This window comes from Salvelinus alpinus, chromosome 4, assembly GCF_045679555.1.
Source record: "Salvelinus alpinus chromosome 4, SLU_Salpinus.1, whole genome shotgun sequence".
In the NCBI taxonomy this organism is placed as follows: domain Eukaryota; kingdom Metazoa; phylum Chordata; class Actinopteri; order Salmoniformes; family Salmonidae; genus Salvelinus; species Salvelinus alpinus.
Window position 1 is genome coordinate 94,654,176 of NC_092089.1, and position 17,810 is coordinate 94,671,985.

The 17,810-nt window shown below is 44.8% G+C and overlaps 1 protein-coding gene across 3 annotated transcripts in view; it reads left to right on the top strand.

Annotated features, from left to right (window-relative positions):
• The window catches only part of LOC139574696 (disintegrin and metalloproteinase domain-containing protein 19-like), a 60,480-nt gene that overhangs the window by 24,781 nt on the left and 17,889 nt on the right, over window positions 1-17,810 (top strand). For all 3 annotated transcript variants that reach the window (XM_071399508.1, XM_071399506.1, XM_071399507.1), the window contains exons 4-9: window positions 11,795-11,873; window positions 12,077-12,153; window positions 13,330-13,537; window positions 13,797-13,862; window positions 16,011-16,082; window positions 17,100-17,266. In XM_071399508.1, coding sequence (XP_071255609.1) covers window positions 11,795-11,873; window positions 12,077-12,153; window positions 13,330-13,537; window positions 13,797-13,862; window positions 16,011-16,082; window positions 17,100-17,266 — 669 coding nt within the window. The remainder of the gene's footprint in view (window positions 1-11,794; window positions 11,874-12,076; window positions 12,154-13,329; window positions 13,538-13,796; window positions 13,863-16,010; window positions 16,083-17,099; window positions 17,267-17,810) is intronic.

The following is a 17,810-nucleotide window of genomic DNA, read 5'->3' on the forward strand; positions in this document are numbered from 1 at the left end:
CATACACTCTAACCACCACCACCATCCACTCTAACCACCACAACCATCCACTCTAACCACCACCACCATACACTCTAACCACCACCACCATTCACTCTAACCACCACCACCATACACTCTAACCACCACCATTTACTCTAACCACCACCACCATCCACTCTAACCACCACCACCATACACTCTAACCACCACCACCATACACTCTAACCACCACCATCCACTCTAACCACCACCACCATACACTCTAACCACCACCATTCACTCTAACCACCACCACCATACACTCTAACCACCACCATCCACTCTAACCACCACCATTCACTCTAACCACCACCACCATACACTCTAACCACCACCATTCACTCTAACCACCACCACCATACACTCTAACCACCACCATACACTCTAACCACCACCATTCACTCTAACCACCACCACCATACACTCTAACCACCACCATTCACTCTAACCACCACCATACACTCTAACCACCACCACCATACACTCTAACCACCACCATTCACTCTAACCACCACCACCATACACTCTAACCACCACTACCATACACTCTAACCACCACCACCACCATACACTCTAACCACCACCACCATACACTCTAACCACCACCACCATACACTCTAACCACCACCACCATACACTCTAACCACCACCACCATACACTCTAACCACCACCATCATACACTCTAACCACCACCACCATACACTCTAACCGCCACCACCACCATACACTCTAACCACCACCACCATACACTCTAACCACCACCACCACCATACACTCTAACCACCACCACCACCATACACTCTAACCACCACCATACACTCAAACCACCACCATACACTCTAACCACCACCACCATACACTCTAACCACCACCATTCACTCTAACCACCACCATACACTCTAACCACCACCACCATTCACTCTAACCACCACCATACACTCTAACCACCACCACCATACACTCTAACCACCACCACCATTCACTCTAACCACCACCACCATTCACTCTAACCACCACCACCATACACTCTAACCACCACCACCATCCACTCTAACCACCACCACCATACACTCTAACCACCACCACCATACTCTCTAACCACCACCACCATACAGTCTAACCACCACCACCATACACTCTAACCACCACCACCACCACCATACACTCTAACCACCACCACCATACACTCTAACCACCACCACCACCATACACTCTAACCACCACCACCACCACCATACACTCTAACCACCACCACCATACACTCTAACCACCACCACCATACACTCTAACCACCACCACCATACACTCTAACCACCACCACCATACACTCTAACCATCACCACCACCATACACTCTAACCACCACCACCACCATACACTCTAACCACCACCACCATACACTCTAACCACCACCACCACCATACACTCTAACCACCACCACCACCATACACTCTAGCCACCACCACCACCATACACTCTAACCACCACCACCACCATACACTCTAACCACCACCACCACCATACACTCTAACCACCACCACCACCATACACTCTAACCACCACCACCACCATACACTCTAACCACCACCACCACCATACACTCTAACCACCACCACCACCATACACTCTAACCACCACCACCACCATACACTCTAACCACCACCACCACCATACACTCTAACCACCACCACCACCATACACTCTAACCACCACCACCACCATACACTCTAACCACCACCACCACCATACACTCTAACCACCACCACCACCATACACTCTAACCACCACCACCATACACCCAGTTGTTCTCAAACTGTGGGGAGCGCCTGAGGGGTCGGCAGGGGTGGGGGGGTGTTAATGTTGTGTCAGGATTCAGACCCATCACTGTGTCAGACTGTAACCTCCCCTAGGACCATCACTGTGTCAGGCTGTAACCTCCCCTAGGACCATCACTGTGTCAGGCTGTAACCTCCCCTAGTACCATCACTGTGCCAGGCTATAGCCTCCCCTAGGACCATCACTGTGTCAGGCTGTAACCTCCCCTAGTACCATCCCTGTGTCAGGATGTAACCTCCCCTAGTACCATCACTGTGCCAGGCTATAGCCTCCCCTAGGACCATCGCTGTGTCAGGCTGTAACCTCCCCTAGGACCATCGCTGTGTCAGGCTGTAACCTCCCCTAGTACCATCACTGTGTCAGGCTGTAACCTCCCCTAGTACCATCACTGTGTCAGGCTGTAACCTCCCCTAGTACCATCACTGTGTCAGGCTGCAACCTCCCCTAGGACCAAATCAAATCAAATCTATTTATAAAGCCCTTCTTACATCAGCTGATATCTCAAAGTGCTGTACAGAAACCCAGCCTAAAACCCCAAACAGCAAGCAATGCAGGTGTAGAAGCACGGTGGCTAGGAAAAACTCCCTAGAAAGGCCAAAACCTAGGAAGAAACCTAGAGAGGAACCAGGCTATGAGGGGTGGCCAGTCCTCTTCTGGCTGTGCCGGGTGGAGATTATAACAGAACATGGCCAAGATGTTCAAATGTTCAGAAATGACCAGCATGGTCAAATAATAATAATCACAGTAGTTGTCAAGGGTGCAACAAGTCAGAACCTCAGGAGTAAATGTCAGTTGGCTTTTCATAGCCGATCATTGAGAGTATCTCTACCGCTCCTGCTGTCTCTAGAGAGTTGAAAACAGCAGGTCTGGGACAGGTAGCATGTCCGGTGAACAGGTCAGGGTTCCATAGCCGCAGGCAGAACAGTTGAAACTGGAGCAGCAGCACGGCCAGGTGGACTGGGGACAGCAAGGAGTCATCATGCAAGGTAGTCCTGAGGCATGGTCATAGTGCTCAGGTCCTCCGAGAGAGAAAAAGAAAGAAAGAGAGAAAGAGATAATATACTTAAATTCACACGGGACACCGGATAAGGCAGGAGAAGTACTTCAGATATAACAGACATAAACTACTGCAGCATAAATACTGGAGGCTGAGACAGGAGGGGTCAGGAGACACTGTGGCCCCATCCGATGATACCCCCGGACAGGGCCAAACAGGCAGGATATAACCCCACCCACTTTGCCAAAGCACAGCCCCCACACCACTAGAGGGATATCTTCAACCACCAACTTACCATCCTGAGACAAGGCCGAGTATAGCCCACAAAGATCTCCGCCACGGCACAACCCAAGGGGGGGCGCCAACCCAGACAGGAAGACCACGTTAGTGACTCAACCCCCTCAAGTGACGCACCCCTCGTAGGCACGGCAGGGAAGATCACCATTAGCCAGTGACTCAGCCCCTGTAATAGGGTTAGAGGCAGAGAATCCCAGTGGAGTGTGGGGAACTGGCCAGGCAGAGACAGCAATTAGGAGGCCTGCATCTTGTGACCGTAGCGTACGTGTAGGTATGTACGACAGGACCAAATCGGAAAGATAAGTAGGAGAAAGCCCATATAATGCTTTGTAGGTTAGCAGTAAAACCTTGAAATCAGCCCATGCCTTAACAGGAAGCCAGTGTAGGGAGGCTAGCACTGGAGTAATATGATAACAAATGTTGGTTCTAGTCAGGATTCTAGCAGCCGTATTTAGCACTAACTGAAGTTTATTTAGTGCTTTATCCGGGTAGCCGGAAAGTAGAGCATTGCAGTAGTCTAACCTAGATGTAACAAAAGCATGGATGAATTTTTCTGCATCATTTTTGGACAGAAAGTTTCTGATTTTTGCAATGTTACGTAGATGGAAAAAAGCTGTCCGTGAAACAGTCTTGATATGTTTGTCACGATCGTTGTAGTGAGGAGACCAAGGTGCGGCGTGATGTGAATACGTTCTTCTTTAATAAAACAAAGAACATTTCAACAAACTAACAAAACCAACAAAACGAACGTGAAGCTATAATAACAGAGTGCTGCCATGCAACTACACATAGACAACTACCCACACAGACAGGTGGGAAAAGGCAACCTAAGTATGGTTCTCAATCAGAGACAACGATAGACATCTGCCTCTGATTGAGAACCACAGCCGGCCAAACACACATAAATACAAAAAGCTCTCTACGGTCAGGGCGTGACAATGTTCGTCAAAAGAGAGATCAGGGTCCAGAGTAACGCCGAGGTCCTTCACAGTTTTATTTGAGACGACTGTACAACCATCAAGATTAATTGTCAGATTCAACAGAAGATCTCTTTGTTTCTTGGGACCAAGAACAAGCTCTCTGTTTTGTCCGAGTTTAAAAGTAGAAAGTTTGCAGCCATCCACTTCCTTATGTCTGAAACACAGGCTTCTAGCGAGGGCAATTTTGGGGCTTCACCATGTTTCATTGAAATGTACAGCTGTGTGTCATCCGCCTAGCAGTGAAAGTTAACATTATGTTTTCGAATGACATCCCCAAGAGGTAAAATATATAGTGAAAACAATAGTGGTCCGAGAATGGAATCTTGAGAAACACCGAAATGTACAGTTGATTTGTCAGAGGACAAACCATTCACAGAGACAAACTGATATCTTTCTGACAGATAAGATCTAAACCAGGCCAGAACTTGTCCGTGTAGACCAATTTGGGTTTCCAATCTCTCCAAAAGAATGTGGTGATCCATGGTATCAAAAGCAGCACTAAGGTCTAGGAGCACGAGGACAGATGCAGAGCCTCGGTCTGACGCCATTAAAAGGTCATTTACCACCTTCACAAGTGCAGTCTCAGTGCTATGATGGGGTCTAAAACCAGACTGAAGCATTTCGTATACATTGTTTGTCTTCAGGAAGGCAGTGAGTTGCTGCGCAACAGCTTTTTCTAAAATTTTTGAGAGGAATGGAAGATTCGATATAGGCCGATAGTTTTTTATATTTTCTGGGTCAAGGTTTGGCTTTTTCAAGAGAGGCTTTATTACTGCCACTTTTAGTGAGTTTGGTACGAATCTGGTGGATAGAGAGCTGTTTATTATGTCCAACATAGGAGGGCCAAGCACAGGAAGCAGCTCTTTCAGTAGTTTAGTTGGAATAGGGTCCAGTATGCAGCTTGAGGGTTTAGAGGCCATGATTATTTTCATCATTCTGTCAAGAGATATAGTACTAAAACACTTGAGTGTCTCTCTTGATACTAGGTCCTGGCAGAGTTGTCCAGAATCAGGACAACTGAGCTTTGGAGGAATACGCAGATTTAAAGAGGAGTCCGTAATTTGCTTTCTAATGATCATGATCTTTTCCTCACTGTGTCAGGCAGTAACCTCCCATCAGGCCTGTCAACTCAGCACTACTCTGCACAACGACAGCTTACTGGGATTAGGATCACACAGAGAAAGAGAGAGGGAGAGGAGGGAGAATTTTGAGATAGAGGAGAGAGGCAAACGAGAAAGAGAGAGCGAGAGAAAAAAACAGCTCTCAAAGCAGAGGTGAGAGGAGGAGGAGGAGAGGGGGAAGATGAAAGGAGAAATAAGGAGGAAAGAGTGAGAAAGGTTGCAGACTCTTAATAAATCTCAAACATCACAGTCTACCGTTGTCCAGGGCAGGGTGATGTCATCCGGAAACAGTGTCACCTAATGATTATTAATGTATCACCTGTGCTGTTGGGGGCTGTGTGTTGCCGGGGCTGGAGGGGGGCTTGTATCTTAATATAGCCCTCAGAATGGTAGTCTGTTGGGGATGGAACAGGCCTTGTCTCCCCCCTCCCTTTAGGATGATTGGACTAATAGGCAGCCTTTGTTTCAATGAGCTACTGTGCCCCAGGCTTCTGGTGGAGGGAGACAACAAATGCCCACTCATCCTCCTCCCCCCTCTTCCCCCTGCCTCCTTCCTCCTTTTTTTGTATTTTAGTGCACTTCCCCTCTAAGAAGTTGAATGGTGAATGGGGTTTAGTTGACCTTTTCATTTCTGTGGTTTTCGGCACATTTTGATGTTGAAAATGTTGATAGATGTGATTATGTAGATGTGATTAGAATGATGATCGTTGCCGATGGCTCTGTGTTTGAAACTGAAACTAGTCCTCAGGGAAACTATCAACTGACCAAGATAGAGGGATAGAAAAGATGAATGGATAGGGAGATGGATGGATAGAGAGTTTAATGAATGGAGATGATAGACGATCTTGAGTTTGGTCTGGCTAGTCGTATGAAAATGTATTCACTCCTCCTGTAAGTCGCTCTGGATATGAGCGGCTGATAAATGTCGTGTGAGTCCTCAGCCAAAGCCAGTGTCAAATCCAAACCAAATATCAGTATTCTGATGAAGAATGATGTCTCCCAATTGTGTCTGTGTGTGTGTTCAGCGTGGTCCAGCTGCAGAGAGAGAGAGAGAGAGAGAGACATAACAGCTGGTAGGTTGACTGAGTATTTGAATGAAAACAGGAAGAGTGGATTGAGACAGACATGGACCTAATCAGAGAAACATTACAAACATCTGTCAAAGACCCCCTGAATGTTTGTTGGTATGTCTATAGAGCATCTGTGTGTTTGTTGGTATGTCTATAGAGCATCTGTGTGTTTGTTGGTATGTCCATAGAGCATCTGTGTGTTTGTTGGTATGTCTATAGAGCATCTGTGTGTTTGTTGATATGTCTATAGAGCATCTGTGTGTTTGTTGGTATGTCTATAGAGCATCTGTGTGTTTGTTGGTATGTCTATAGAGCATCTGTGTGTTTGTTGATATGTCTATAGAGCATCTGTGTGTTTGTTGGTATGTCCATAGAGCATCTGTGTGTTTGTTGATATGTCCATAGAGCATCTGTGTGTTTGTTGGTATGTCTATAGAGCATCTGTGTGTTTGTTGGTATGTCCATAGAGCATCTGTGTGTTTGTTGATATGTCCATAGAGCATCTGTGTGTTTGTTGGTATGTCTATAGAGCATCTGTGTGTTTGTTGATATGTCCATAGAGCATCTGTGTGTTTGTTGGTATGTCTATAGAGCATCTGTGTGTTTGACAAGGCTGTAATTTACTCATAACTCTCTGAGTTTACCCAGGGTGACACTCCCAAGTCAACATAAATCCATCCTCTTGCTCAGTTGTGCACCGGGGCCTCCCACTCCTCTTTCTATTCTGGTTAGAGACAGTTTGCGCTGTTCTGTGAAGGGAGTAGTACACAACGTTGTACGAGATCTTCAGTTTCTTGGCAATTTCTCGCATGGAATAGCCTTCATTTCTCAGAGCAAGAATAGACTGACGAGTTGCAGAAGAAAGGTCTTAGTTTCTGGCCATTTTGAGCCTGTACTTGTCAGCACAAATGCTGATGCTCTAGATACTCAGCTAGTCTAAAGAAGGACAGTTTTATTGCTTCTTTAATCAGAACAACAGTTTTCAGCTGTGCTAACATAATTGCAAAGGGTTTTCTAATAATCAATTAGCCTTTTAAAATTATAAACTTGAATTAGCTAACACAACGTGCCATTGGAACACAGGAGTGATGGTTGCTGATAATGGGCCTCTGTACGCCTATGTAGACATTCCATTTAAAAAATCTGCCGTTTCCAGCAACAATAATCCTTTACAACATTAACCATGTCTACACTGTATTTCTGATCAATTTGATGTTATTTTAATGGATGAAAAAATATGCTTTTCTTTCAAAAACAAGGACATTTCTAAGTGACCCCAACTTTTGAACTGTCGTGTATTTAGTTATTAGTTATTAGTACATACAGTGAGGGAAAAAAGTATTTGATCCCCTGCTGATTTTGTACGTTTGCCCACTGACAAAGAAATGATCAGTCTATAATTTTAATGGTAGGTTTATTTGAACAGTGAGAGACAGAATAACAACAAAAATATCCAGAAAAATGCATGTCAAAAATGTTATAAATTGATTTGCATTTTAATGAGGGAAATAAGTATTTGACCCCTTCTCAATCAAAAAGATTTCTGGCTCCAAGGTGTCTTTCATACAGGTAACGAACGGAGATTAGGAGCACACTCTTAAAGGGAGTGCTCCTAATCTCAGTTTCTTACCTGTATAAAAGATACCTGTCCACAGAAGCAATCAATCAATCAGATTCCAAACTCTCCACCATGGCCAAGACCAAAGAGCTCTCCAAGGATGTCAGGGACAAGATTGTAGACCTACACAAGGCTGGAATGGGCTACAAGACCATCGCCAAGCAGCTTGGTGAGAAGGTGACAACAGTTTCTGTGATTATTCGCAAATGGAAGAAACACAAAAGAACTGTCAATCTCCCTCAGCCTGGGGCTCCATGCAAGATCTCACCTCGTGGAGTTGCAATGATCATAAGAACGGTGAGGAATCAGCCCAGAACTACACAGGAGGATCTTGTCAATGATCTCAAGGCAGCTGGGACCATAGTCATCAAGAAAACAATTGGTAACACACTATGCCGTGAAGGACTGAAATCCTGCAGCGCCCGCAAGGTCCCCCTGCTCAAGAAAGCACATATACATGCCCGTCTAAAGTTTGCCAATGAACATCTGAATGATTCAGAGGACAACTGGGTGAACGTGTTGTGGTCAGATGAGACCAAAATGGAGTTCTTTGGCATCAACCCAACTTGCCGTGTTTGGAGGAGGAGGAATGCTGCCTATGACCCCAAGAAACCATCCCCATCGTCAAACATGGAGGTGGAAACATTATGCTTTGGGGGTGTTTTTCTGCTAAAGGGACAGGACAACTTCACCGCATCAAAGGGACGATGGACGGGGCCATGTACCGTCAAATCTTGGGTGAAAACCTCCTTCCCTCAGCCAGGGTATTGAAAATGGGTCGTGGATGGGTATTCCAGCATGACAATGACCCAAAACACACGGCCAAGGCAACAAAGGAGTGGCTCAAGAAGAAGCACATTAAGGTCCTGGAGTGGCCTAGCCAGTCTCCAGACCTTAATCCCATAGAAAATCTGTGGAGGGAGCTGAAGGTTCGAGTTGCCAAACGTCAGCCTCGAAACCTTAATGACTTGAAGAAGATCTGCAAAGAGGAGTGGGACAAAATCCCTCCTGAGATGTGTGCAAACCTGGTGGCCAACTACAAGAAACGTCTGACCTCTGTGATTGCCAACAAGGGTTTTGCCACCAAGTACTAAGTCATGTTTTGCAGAGGGGTCAAATACTTATTTCCCTCATTAAAATGCAAATCAATTCATAACATTTTTGACATGCGTTTTTCTGGATTTTTTTGTTGATATTCTGTCTCTCACTGTTCAAATAAACCTACCATTAAAATTATAGACTGATCATTTCTTTGTCAGTGGGCAAACGTACAAAATCAGCAGGGGATCAAATACTTTTTTCCCTCACTGTAGTTATTTGAATTGTATCTCTGTATCTCTCTGTATCTCTATCTCTATTTGTATCTCTCTGCCTCTCTCTCTCTTTGTCTCTTTCTCTCTCTGTTTCTGTCTCTCTCTCTCTCTCTCTCTCTGTCTGTCTCTGCCTGTCTCTCTCTGTGTCTCTCTCTGTATCTCTCTGTATCTCTCTGTATCTCTCTGTCTCTCTATCTGTTGGTATCTCTCTGTATCTCTCTGTCTCTTTCTCTCGCTCTCTCTGTGTATCTCGCTCTGTATCTCTCTCTGTATCTGTCTCTCCCTGTCTCTCTCTCTCTGTCTGTCTCTGCCTGTCTCTCTCTGTGTCTCTCTCTGTATCTCTCTGTATCTCTCTGTATCTCTCTGTCTCTCTATCTGTTGGTATCTCTCTGTATCTCTCTGTCTCTTTCTCTCGCTCTCTCTGTGTATCTCGCTCTGTATCTCTCTCTGTATCTGTCTCTCCCTGTCTCTCTCTCTCTGTCTCTCTCTCTGTATCTCTCTTGATCTATATTCAATCCAATTCAAGGGGCTTTATTGGCATGGGAAACATATGCTAACATAACATTGCCAAAGCAAGTGAGGTACATAATATACAAAAGTGAAATAAACTATAAAAATGAACAGTAAACATTACACACACAGAAGTTTCAAAAGAATAAAGACATTACAAATGTCATATTATGTATATATACAGTGTCAGTATCTCTCTGTGTATCTATCTGTATCTTTCTGTATCTCTGTATCTCTGTCTCTCTCTGTATCTGTCTCTCTGTATCTGTCTGTCTCTCTATCTGTCTCTCTCTCTCTGAATCTCTTTGTATCTCTCTCTCTGTATCTCTTTGTATCTCTGTCTCTCTCTGTCTCTCTCTGTGTCTCTCTCTGTATCTCTCTCTCTCTCTCTGTATCTCTCTGTATCTCTGTCTCTCTGTCTCTCTCTGTCTGTATCTCTCTCTGCATCTCTGTATCTCTCTCTGTATCTGTCTCTCTCTGTTTCTCTCTCTGTCTCTCTGTGTATCTCTGTGTATCTTTTTGTATCTCTCTGTGTCTCTCTGTCTCTGTATCTCTACCTGTACCCGTCTCTCTCTGTTTCTCTCTATGTCTCTCTGTGTATCTGTCTGTATCTCTCTGTATCTCTCTGTCTCTGTATCTCTCTCTGTATCTCTCTCTGTATCTGTCTCTCTCTGTATCTCTCTCTGTCTCTCTGTGTATCTCTCTGTATCTGTCTGTATCTCTGTATCTGTCTCTCTCTGTATCTCTCTCTGTCTCTCTGTGTATCTCTCTGTATCTGTCTGTATCTCTCTGTCTCTCTCAGTAATGCTTTGAGGCACTCTTTCCCTTTGTAGCTCAGAATGTCACCATGAATGTTTCATGAGCTGTGTGTCACTGGAGAGGAATACAATACTTCTCTTCATCAACTCTTGATGATCGGCTATGAAAAGCCAACTGAAAATTATTCATGATTATTATTTGACCATGCTTGTCACTTATGAACATTTTTGAACATCTTGGCATAGTTCTGTTATAATCTCCACCCGGCACAGCCAGAAGAGGACTGGCCACCCCTCATAGCCTGGTTCCTCTCTAGGTTTCTTCCTAGGTTTTGGCCTTTCTAGGGAGTTTTTCCTAGCCACCGTGCTTCTACACCTGCATTACTAGCTGTTTGGGGTTTTAGGCTGGGTGTCTGTACAGCACTTCGAGATATTAGCTGATGTACGAAGGGCTATATAAAATAAAATTGATTGATTGAAAATGGATTCTCTCACTCTTCCTCTTCCTCTCTCACTTTTCTTCGCTCAATCTCGGTCTCTCTATTCCTGTCTCACTCTCTCTATCACACTCATCTAATGTTATCTTTCCCTTTCCCTCTCTCTGTTATCTTTCTCTTTCCCTTTACCTCTCTCTGTTCTCTTTCCATTTACCTCTCTCTGTTCTCTTTCCATTTACCTCTCTCTGTTCTCTTTCCCTTTACCTCTCTCTGTTCTCTTTCCCTTTACCTCTCTCTGTTCTCTTTCCCTTTACCTCTCTCTGTTCTCTTTCCATTTACCTCTCTCTGTTCTCTTTCCCTTTCCCTCTCTCTGTTCTCTTTCCCTTTACCTCTCTCTGTTCTCTTTCCCTTTACCTCTCTCTGTTCTCTTTCCATTTACCTCTCTCTGTTCTCTTTCCCTTTACCTCTCTCTGTTCTCTTTCCCTTTACCTCTCTCTGTTCTCTTTCCCTTTACCTCTCTCTGTTCTCTTTCCCTTTCCCTCTCTCTGTTCTCTTTCCCTTTACCTCTCTCTGTTCTCTTTCCCTTTACATCTCTCTGTTCTCTTTCCCTTTACCTCTCTCTGTTCTCTTTCCCTTTACCTCTCTCTGTTCTCTTTCCCTTTACCTCTCTCTGTTCTCTTTCCCTTTCCCTCTCTCTGTTCTCTTTCCCTTTACCTCTCTCTGTTCTGTCTGACTGAAGCACCCTGCTGCCCTTTGTTTTATGCTGACAGTGTATTCTGTTCACCAGCACTGTTTTCAGTGGGGTCATGTTCTCTCTCTCTTTCTGTATGTTCCAGGCAGTTATTGGCCCCCGGATATCAGGAGATATGGTACAGTCCCAGCGGTTCCCGCCAGACCTCCTATCCACCCAGCACTGTGAGTTCAATGGGATGTTCCAAAGCATCTAACAATAGGGGGCTATTCATGAAACCAGCCTATTTCTGGTTTGTGGATGTCCAATAGCTAAAGAGTTGGCTGAGTCCGAGACAGGTTAACCAAGCTCTCAAATCTTAGGTGCCATCATTGCAAAAAGAAAAGTGCATGATGTGAGTTTGTTTAACTCTCTTCTCATTTTGCAGGGCCACTGTTTCTACCATGGTGACGTCCGGGGTGTGGAGGGGTCCAGTGTAGCACTCAGCACCTGCTCAGGTCTCAGGTAAGCGTTTCCACCGGTAATCCTGCTGTGGTGATCACTAACTGCATGGAATAGGACAGCACTCCAACAGATGAATTCAGTTGATTTTAATGGCAATTCAGACATATATTTGTCACACGGTCATTTTCAATCAAACACAATAGGAGAGCAGGTGAAAAGATGACGTATTTATTGACCTGCACTGATTGCTGAGATATGCAGTCAGAGATATGTGTTTCTAGGTCATTGGATTCCATGTTAAGTCATTGAGGCTCCAGCAGCATCAGGGATGTAGTTTAGAGGTTGGGATCCAGCCGTGCCGTTGTTTCCGTGCCGGGTTCACAGAGAAGGCAGTTATAGGAGAATAACAGACACATACATTGACAGAACATCTGCAGGAAAGGAATGGATGAATGCTTCTCCCTGCTATGTCACTTGGACAGAACTGCAAACGCAGCATAGCGCTCAGAGTGTGCAACGCACGCACACACACAAGCAGCTGTAGAAAGCATCTGGAGAAGGGTCGCCCACGATCCCTGGTATGATGCCTCTCCCTGATACAATCCTCACTGAGCCAGAACCTGCTATGTGCTGGGTGTCTATTGGGAGAAGCTTCAGCAGCATAGCCAATGGTACACAGCAGGAAGCCTACAGACCTACAGCACTATATGTCCCAGCTGACTGAGTGGAAACATCAGAAATCCCCCTGAGGATCTCTCCTCCTCCTCCTCCTCCTCCGTCTGTCTGTCTGTCTGTCTGTCTGTCTGTCTGTCTGTCTGTCTGTCTGTCTGTCTGTCTGTCTGTCTGTCTGTCTGTCTGTCTGTCTGTCTGTCTGTCTGTCTGTCTGTCTGTCTGTCTGTCTGTCTGTCTGTCTGTCTCTGTCTGTCTGTCTGTCTGTCTGTCTGTCTGTCTGTCTGTCTGTCTGTCTGTCTTCTCTCTCTCTTTCTGCTCCATCCATCTGGTATCAGGATTTATATACACAGTTCAGTCATGATGTAGTTGTCTAAAACCTGACATGTAAATCCCTGCTGCTTCTAGTTTTACATTCGGACATATCTAACTTCCCGCAATAGATATTTGATGGAGTTTTAAACACCGCTACGTTCCCAGCTATAATAGTTTTAGTTAGTGAGGTAATATAAATCTTTTATGTTTTCTAGCCTGGAACTGATGTGACCCAGATCTCTGTTTCCCTAGGGGACTGGTTACGGTGAACACCAGTGTCAGCTACCTGATAGAACCCCTGCCCGCTGTCACCATGGATACACAGCCTCCTCACGCCGTGTTCCGAGCCGAGAACCTCCGTTTGCCCAACGGAACCTGCGGGCAACGCCATAGCAACCAGGGCCAGGGGGAGGGGCTGGGTGACCTCATCCAGGGAATGATGTCACCGTGGGGCGGAAGGGTGAGTGGAGGAGGGACAGATAGACTGGTTGGTGTCTGATATGAGAACCACCACTATCTTCTTCAGAGAATAGGGAGGGCTGCATTGTATCAGTGAAATATCAGCCATTTTAAGTCCCATGGAAAACAGGCATAACATACTATGAGTTGATAATAAAACATTACAGGGGTACATGTGTGTGGCGCACGCTCATAACAAGTAATAATGCACTGTTATAGTTGGCTATGAAGTTCTCTACTATGTCCTGATATTTCTCCAGGAGCGTAGAGACGTGGGCCAGAGTATGAAGTATGTAGAGCTGCTGCTGGTAGCTGACCATGCTGAGGTAAGAGGACAGACCGTTTACTTGGCCATTTACTCCAGTTAGTCAGTTGTATCGGTGAGAGGATGCATGACCTCCATCTCCTCTTCTGACCTGTGACTCATACTCCAAGGAAAGACTGAACTGGAGACCATCCATCACTCTGTTACATCCCCCCCATCCCTTCATCTCTCTATCGTCATACTTCATCCTCCCCACTCCCCCCTAATGAGATCTAACAGGGTCTGTTCTAATGAGATCTAACAGGGTCTGTTCTAATGAGATCTAACAGGGTCTGTTCTAATGAGATCTAACAGGTTCTGTTCTAATGAGATCTAACAGGGTCTGTTCTAATGAGATCTAACAGGGTCTGTTCTAATGAGATCTAACAGGGTCTGTTCTAATGAGATCTAACAGGGTCTGTTCTAATGAGATCTAACAGGGTCTGTTCTAATGGGATCTAACAGGGTCTGTTCTAATGAGATCTAACAGGTTCTGTTCTAATGAGATCTAACAGGGTCTGCTCTAATGAGATCTAACAGGGTCTGTTCTAATGAGATCTAACAGGGTCTGTTCTAATGAGATCTAACAGGGTCTGTTCTAATGGGATCTAACAGGGTCTGTTCTAATGAGATCTAACAGGGTCTGTTCTAATGAGATCTAACAGGGTCTGTTCTAATGAGATCTAACAGGGTCTGTTCTAATGAGATCTAACAGGTTCTGTTCTAATGGGATCTAACAGGGTCTGCTCTAATGAGATCTAACAGGGTCTGTTCTAATGAGATCTAACAGGTTCTGTTCTAATGGGATCTAACAGGGTCTGTTCTAATGAGATCTAACAGGGTCTGTTCTAATGAGATCTAACAGGGTCTGTTCTAATGGGATCTAACAGGGTCTGTTCTAATGAGATCTAACAGGGTCTGTTCTAATGAGATCTAACAGGTTCTGTTCTAATGGGATCTAACAGGGTCTGTTCTAATGAGATCTAACAGGGTCTGCTCTAATGAGATCTAACAGGGTCTGTTCTAATGAGATCTAACAGGGTCTGCTCTAATGAGATCTAACAGGGTCTGTTCTAATGAGATCTAACAGGGTCTGCTCTAATGAGATCTAACAGGGTCTGTTCTAATGAGATCTAACAGGGTCTGTTCTAATGGGATCTAACAGGGTCTGTTCTAATGAGATCTAACAGGGTCTGCTCTAATGAGATCTAACAGGGTCTGTTCTAATGGGATCTAACAGGGTCTGCTCTAATGAGATCTAACAGGGTCTGCTCTAATGAGATCTAACAGGGTCTGCTCTAATGAGATCTAACAGGGTCTGTTCTAATGAGATCTAACAGGGTCTGTTCTAATGAGATCTAACAGGGTCTGCTCTAATGAGATCTAACAGGGTCTGCTCTAATGAGATCTAACAGGGTCTGTTCTAATGAGATCTAACAGGGTCTGTTCTAATGGGATCTAACAGGGTCTGTTCTAATGAGATCTAACAGGGTCTGCTCTAATGAGATCTAACAGGGTCTGTTCTAATGAGATCTAACAGGGTCTGTTCTAATGGGATCTAACAGGGTCTGTTCTAATGAGATCTAACAGGGTCTGCTCTAATGAGATCTAACAGGGTCTGTTCTAATGGGATCTAACAGGGTCTGCTCTAATGAGATCTAACAGGGTCTGCTCTAATGAGATCTAACAGGGTCTGCTCTAATGAGATCTAACAGGGTCTGTTCTAATGAGATCTAACAGGGTCTGTTCTAATGAGATCTAACAGGGTCTGCTCTAATGAGATCTAACAGGGTCTGCTCTAATGAGATCTAACAGGGTCTGTTCTAATGAGATCTAACAGGGTCTGTTCTAATGGGATCTAACAGGGTCTGTTCTAATGAGATCTAACAGGGTCTGCTCTAATGAGATCTAACAGGGTCTGTTCTAATGAGATCTAACAGGGTCTGCTCTAATGAGATCTAACAGGGTCTGTTCTAATGAGATCTAACAGGGTCTGTTCTAATGAGATCTAACAGGGTCTGTTCTAATGAGATCTAACAGGGTCTGTTCTAATATCCTTCATTGCTGTCTGATGTGTCTGAACGGTTGAGGTCATCCTGCTGCCCTGACTCACGTCCTGTGTGAAACTTTACAAGCATGGCAGTAACTGTGTGTGTGTGCGTGTGTGTAGTTTCAGAAGCACGGCGGGGACTTAAATAGGACGAAAAGGAAACTGCTGGAGGTGGCTAACTACGTAGACAAGGTGAGACAAGCCCACACAGTGGTTCATTTGGGATTAGTTCGGGGGCGTGTCCAGATGGACATATAGCATACTACCATTTTGAGGGATAGAAGAAGTGTGAGATGGTCAGGTCTGCTGACTTTTTATAAGTACATTCTACTGCAAACTGAATGAAAAGAAAATGGCATAAAATACAATTTCCCCCCAAAATGAGCCCACTAACATATAGGTCCATATTATTAGGCAGGCTAGATCACACACTTTAAAGTGTAAACATTAGGCTAGTTAGAAACATATTACTGACTTGTCCCAACAACAACAACAAATATTCCACTGGCACTCAGCCAACCAAAGATCATGTACTGTGAATATAATGTACCTGTTACACCTGATCCCTGTTACGGTCTTCCCTATACCTTCAACGCCACTGGCACAATTGGCGAGCGCTAACGTGCATAAACCATGCAGGTGTTAAACACTCTGGTTCTAAACACTCTGGTTCTAAACATTCTGGTTCTAAACATCTGGTTCTAAACACTGGTTCTAAACACTGGTTCTAAACACTGGTTCTAAACACTCTGGTTCTAAACATTCTTGTTCTAAACACTGGTTCTAAACACTGGTTCTAAACACTCTGGTTTTAAACATTCTTGTTCTAAACACTGGTTCTAAACACTGGTTCTAAACACTCTGGTTCTAAACATTCTGGTTCTAAACACTGGTTCTAAACATTCTGGTTCTAAACACTGGTTCTAAACACTCTGGTTCTAAACATTCTGGTTCTAAACACTGGTTCTAAACACTGGTTCTAAACACTCTGGTTCTATACATTCTGGTTCTAAACATTCTGGTTCTAAAAACTCTGGTTCTAAACATTCTGGTTCTAAACACTGGTTCTAAAAACTCTAAAAGTTCTAAAAACTCTGGTTCTAAAAACTCTGTGTGTGTGTGTGTGTGTGTGTGTGTGTGTGTGTGTGTGTGTGTGTGTGTGTGTGTGTGTGTGTGTGTGTGTGTGTGTGTGTGTGTGTTTTTGTACAGTACTACAAGTCTCTAAGTATTCGTGTGGCAGTGATCGGTCTGGAGGTGTGGTCTGATCAGGACAGGATCAGTGTGTCTGGTAACCCCTACAGTACCCTGGGAGCTTTCCTGGCCTGGAGACGCAAACAGCTACACACACTACCGAACGACAACGCTCAACTCATCACGTTAGTGTTACACACACACACACACACACACACACACACACACACACACACACACACACACACACTCCTCAACGACAACGCTCAACTCATCACGTTAGTGTGACACACACACACACACACACACACACACACACACACACACACACACACACACACACACACACACACACACACACACACACACACACACACACACACACACAAACACACTCCTCAACGACAACGCTCAACTCATCACGTTAGTGTTACACACACACACACACACACACACACACACACACACACACACACACACACACACACACACACACACACACACACACACACACACACACCTCAACAACAATGCTCAACAACAATGCTCAGCTCATAACATTAGTGTTACACACACACACACACACACACACACACACACACACACACACACACACACACACACACACACACACACACACACACACTCCTCAACAACAATGCTCAGCTCATAACATTAGTGTTACACACACACACATACACACACACACACACACACACACACACACAC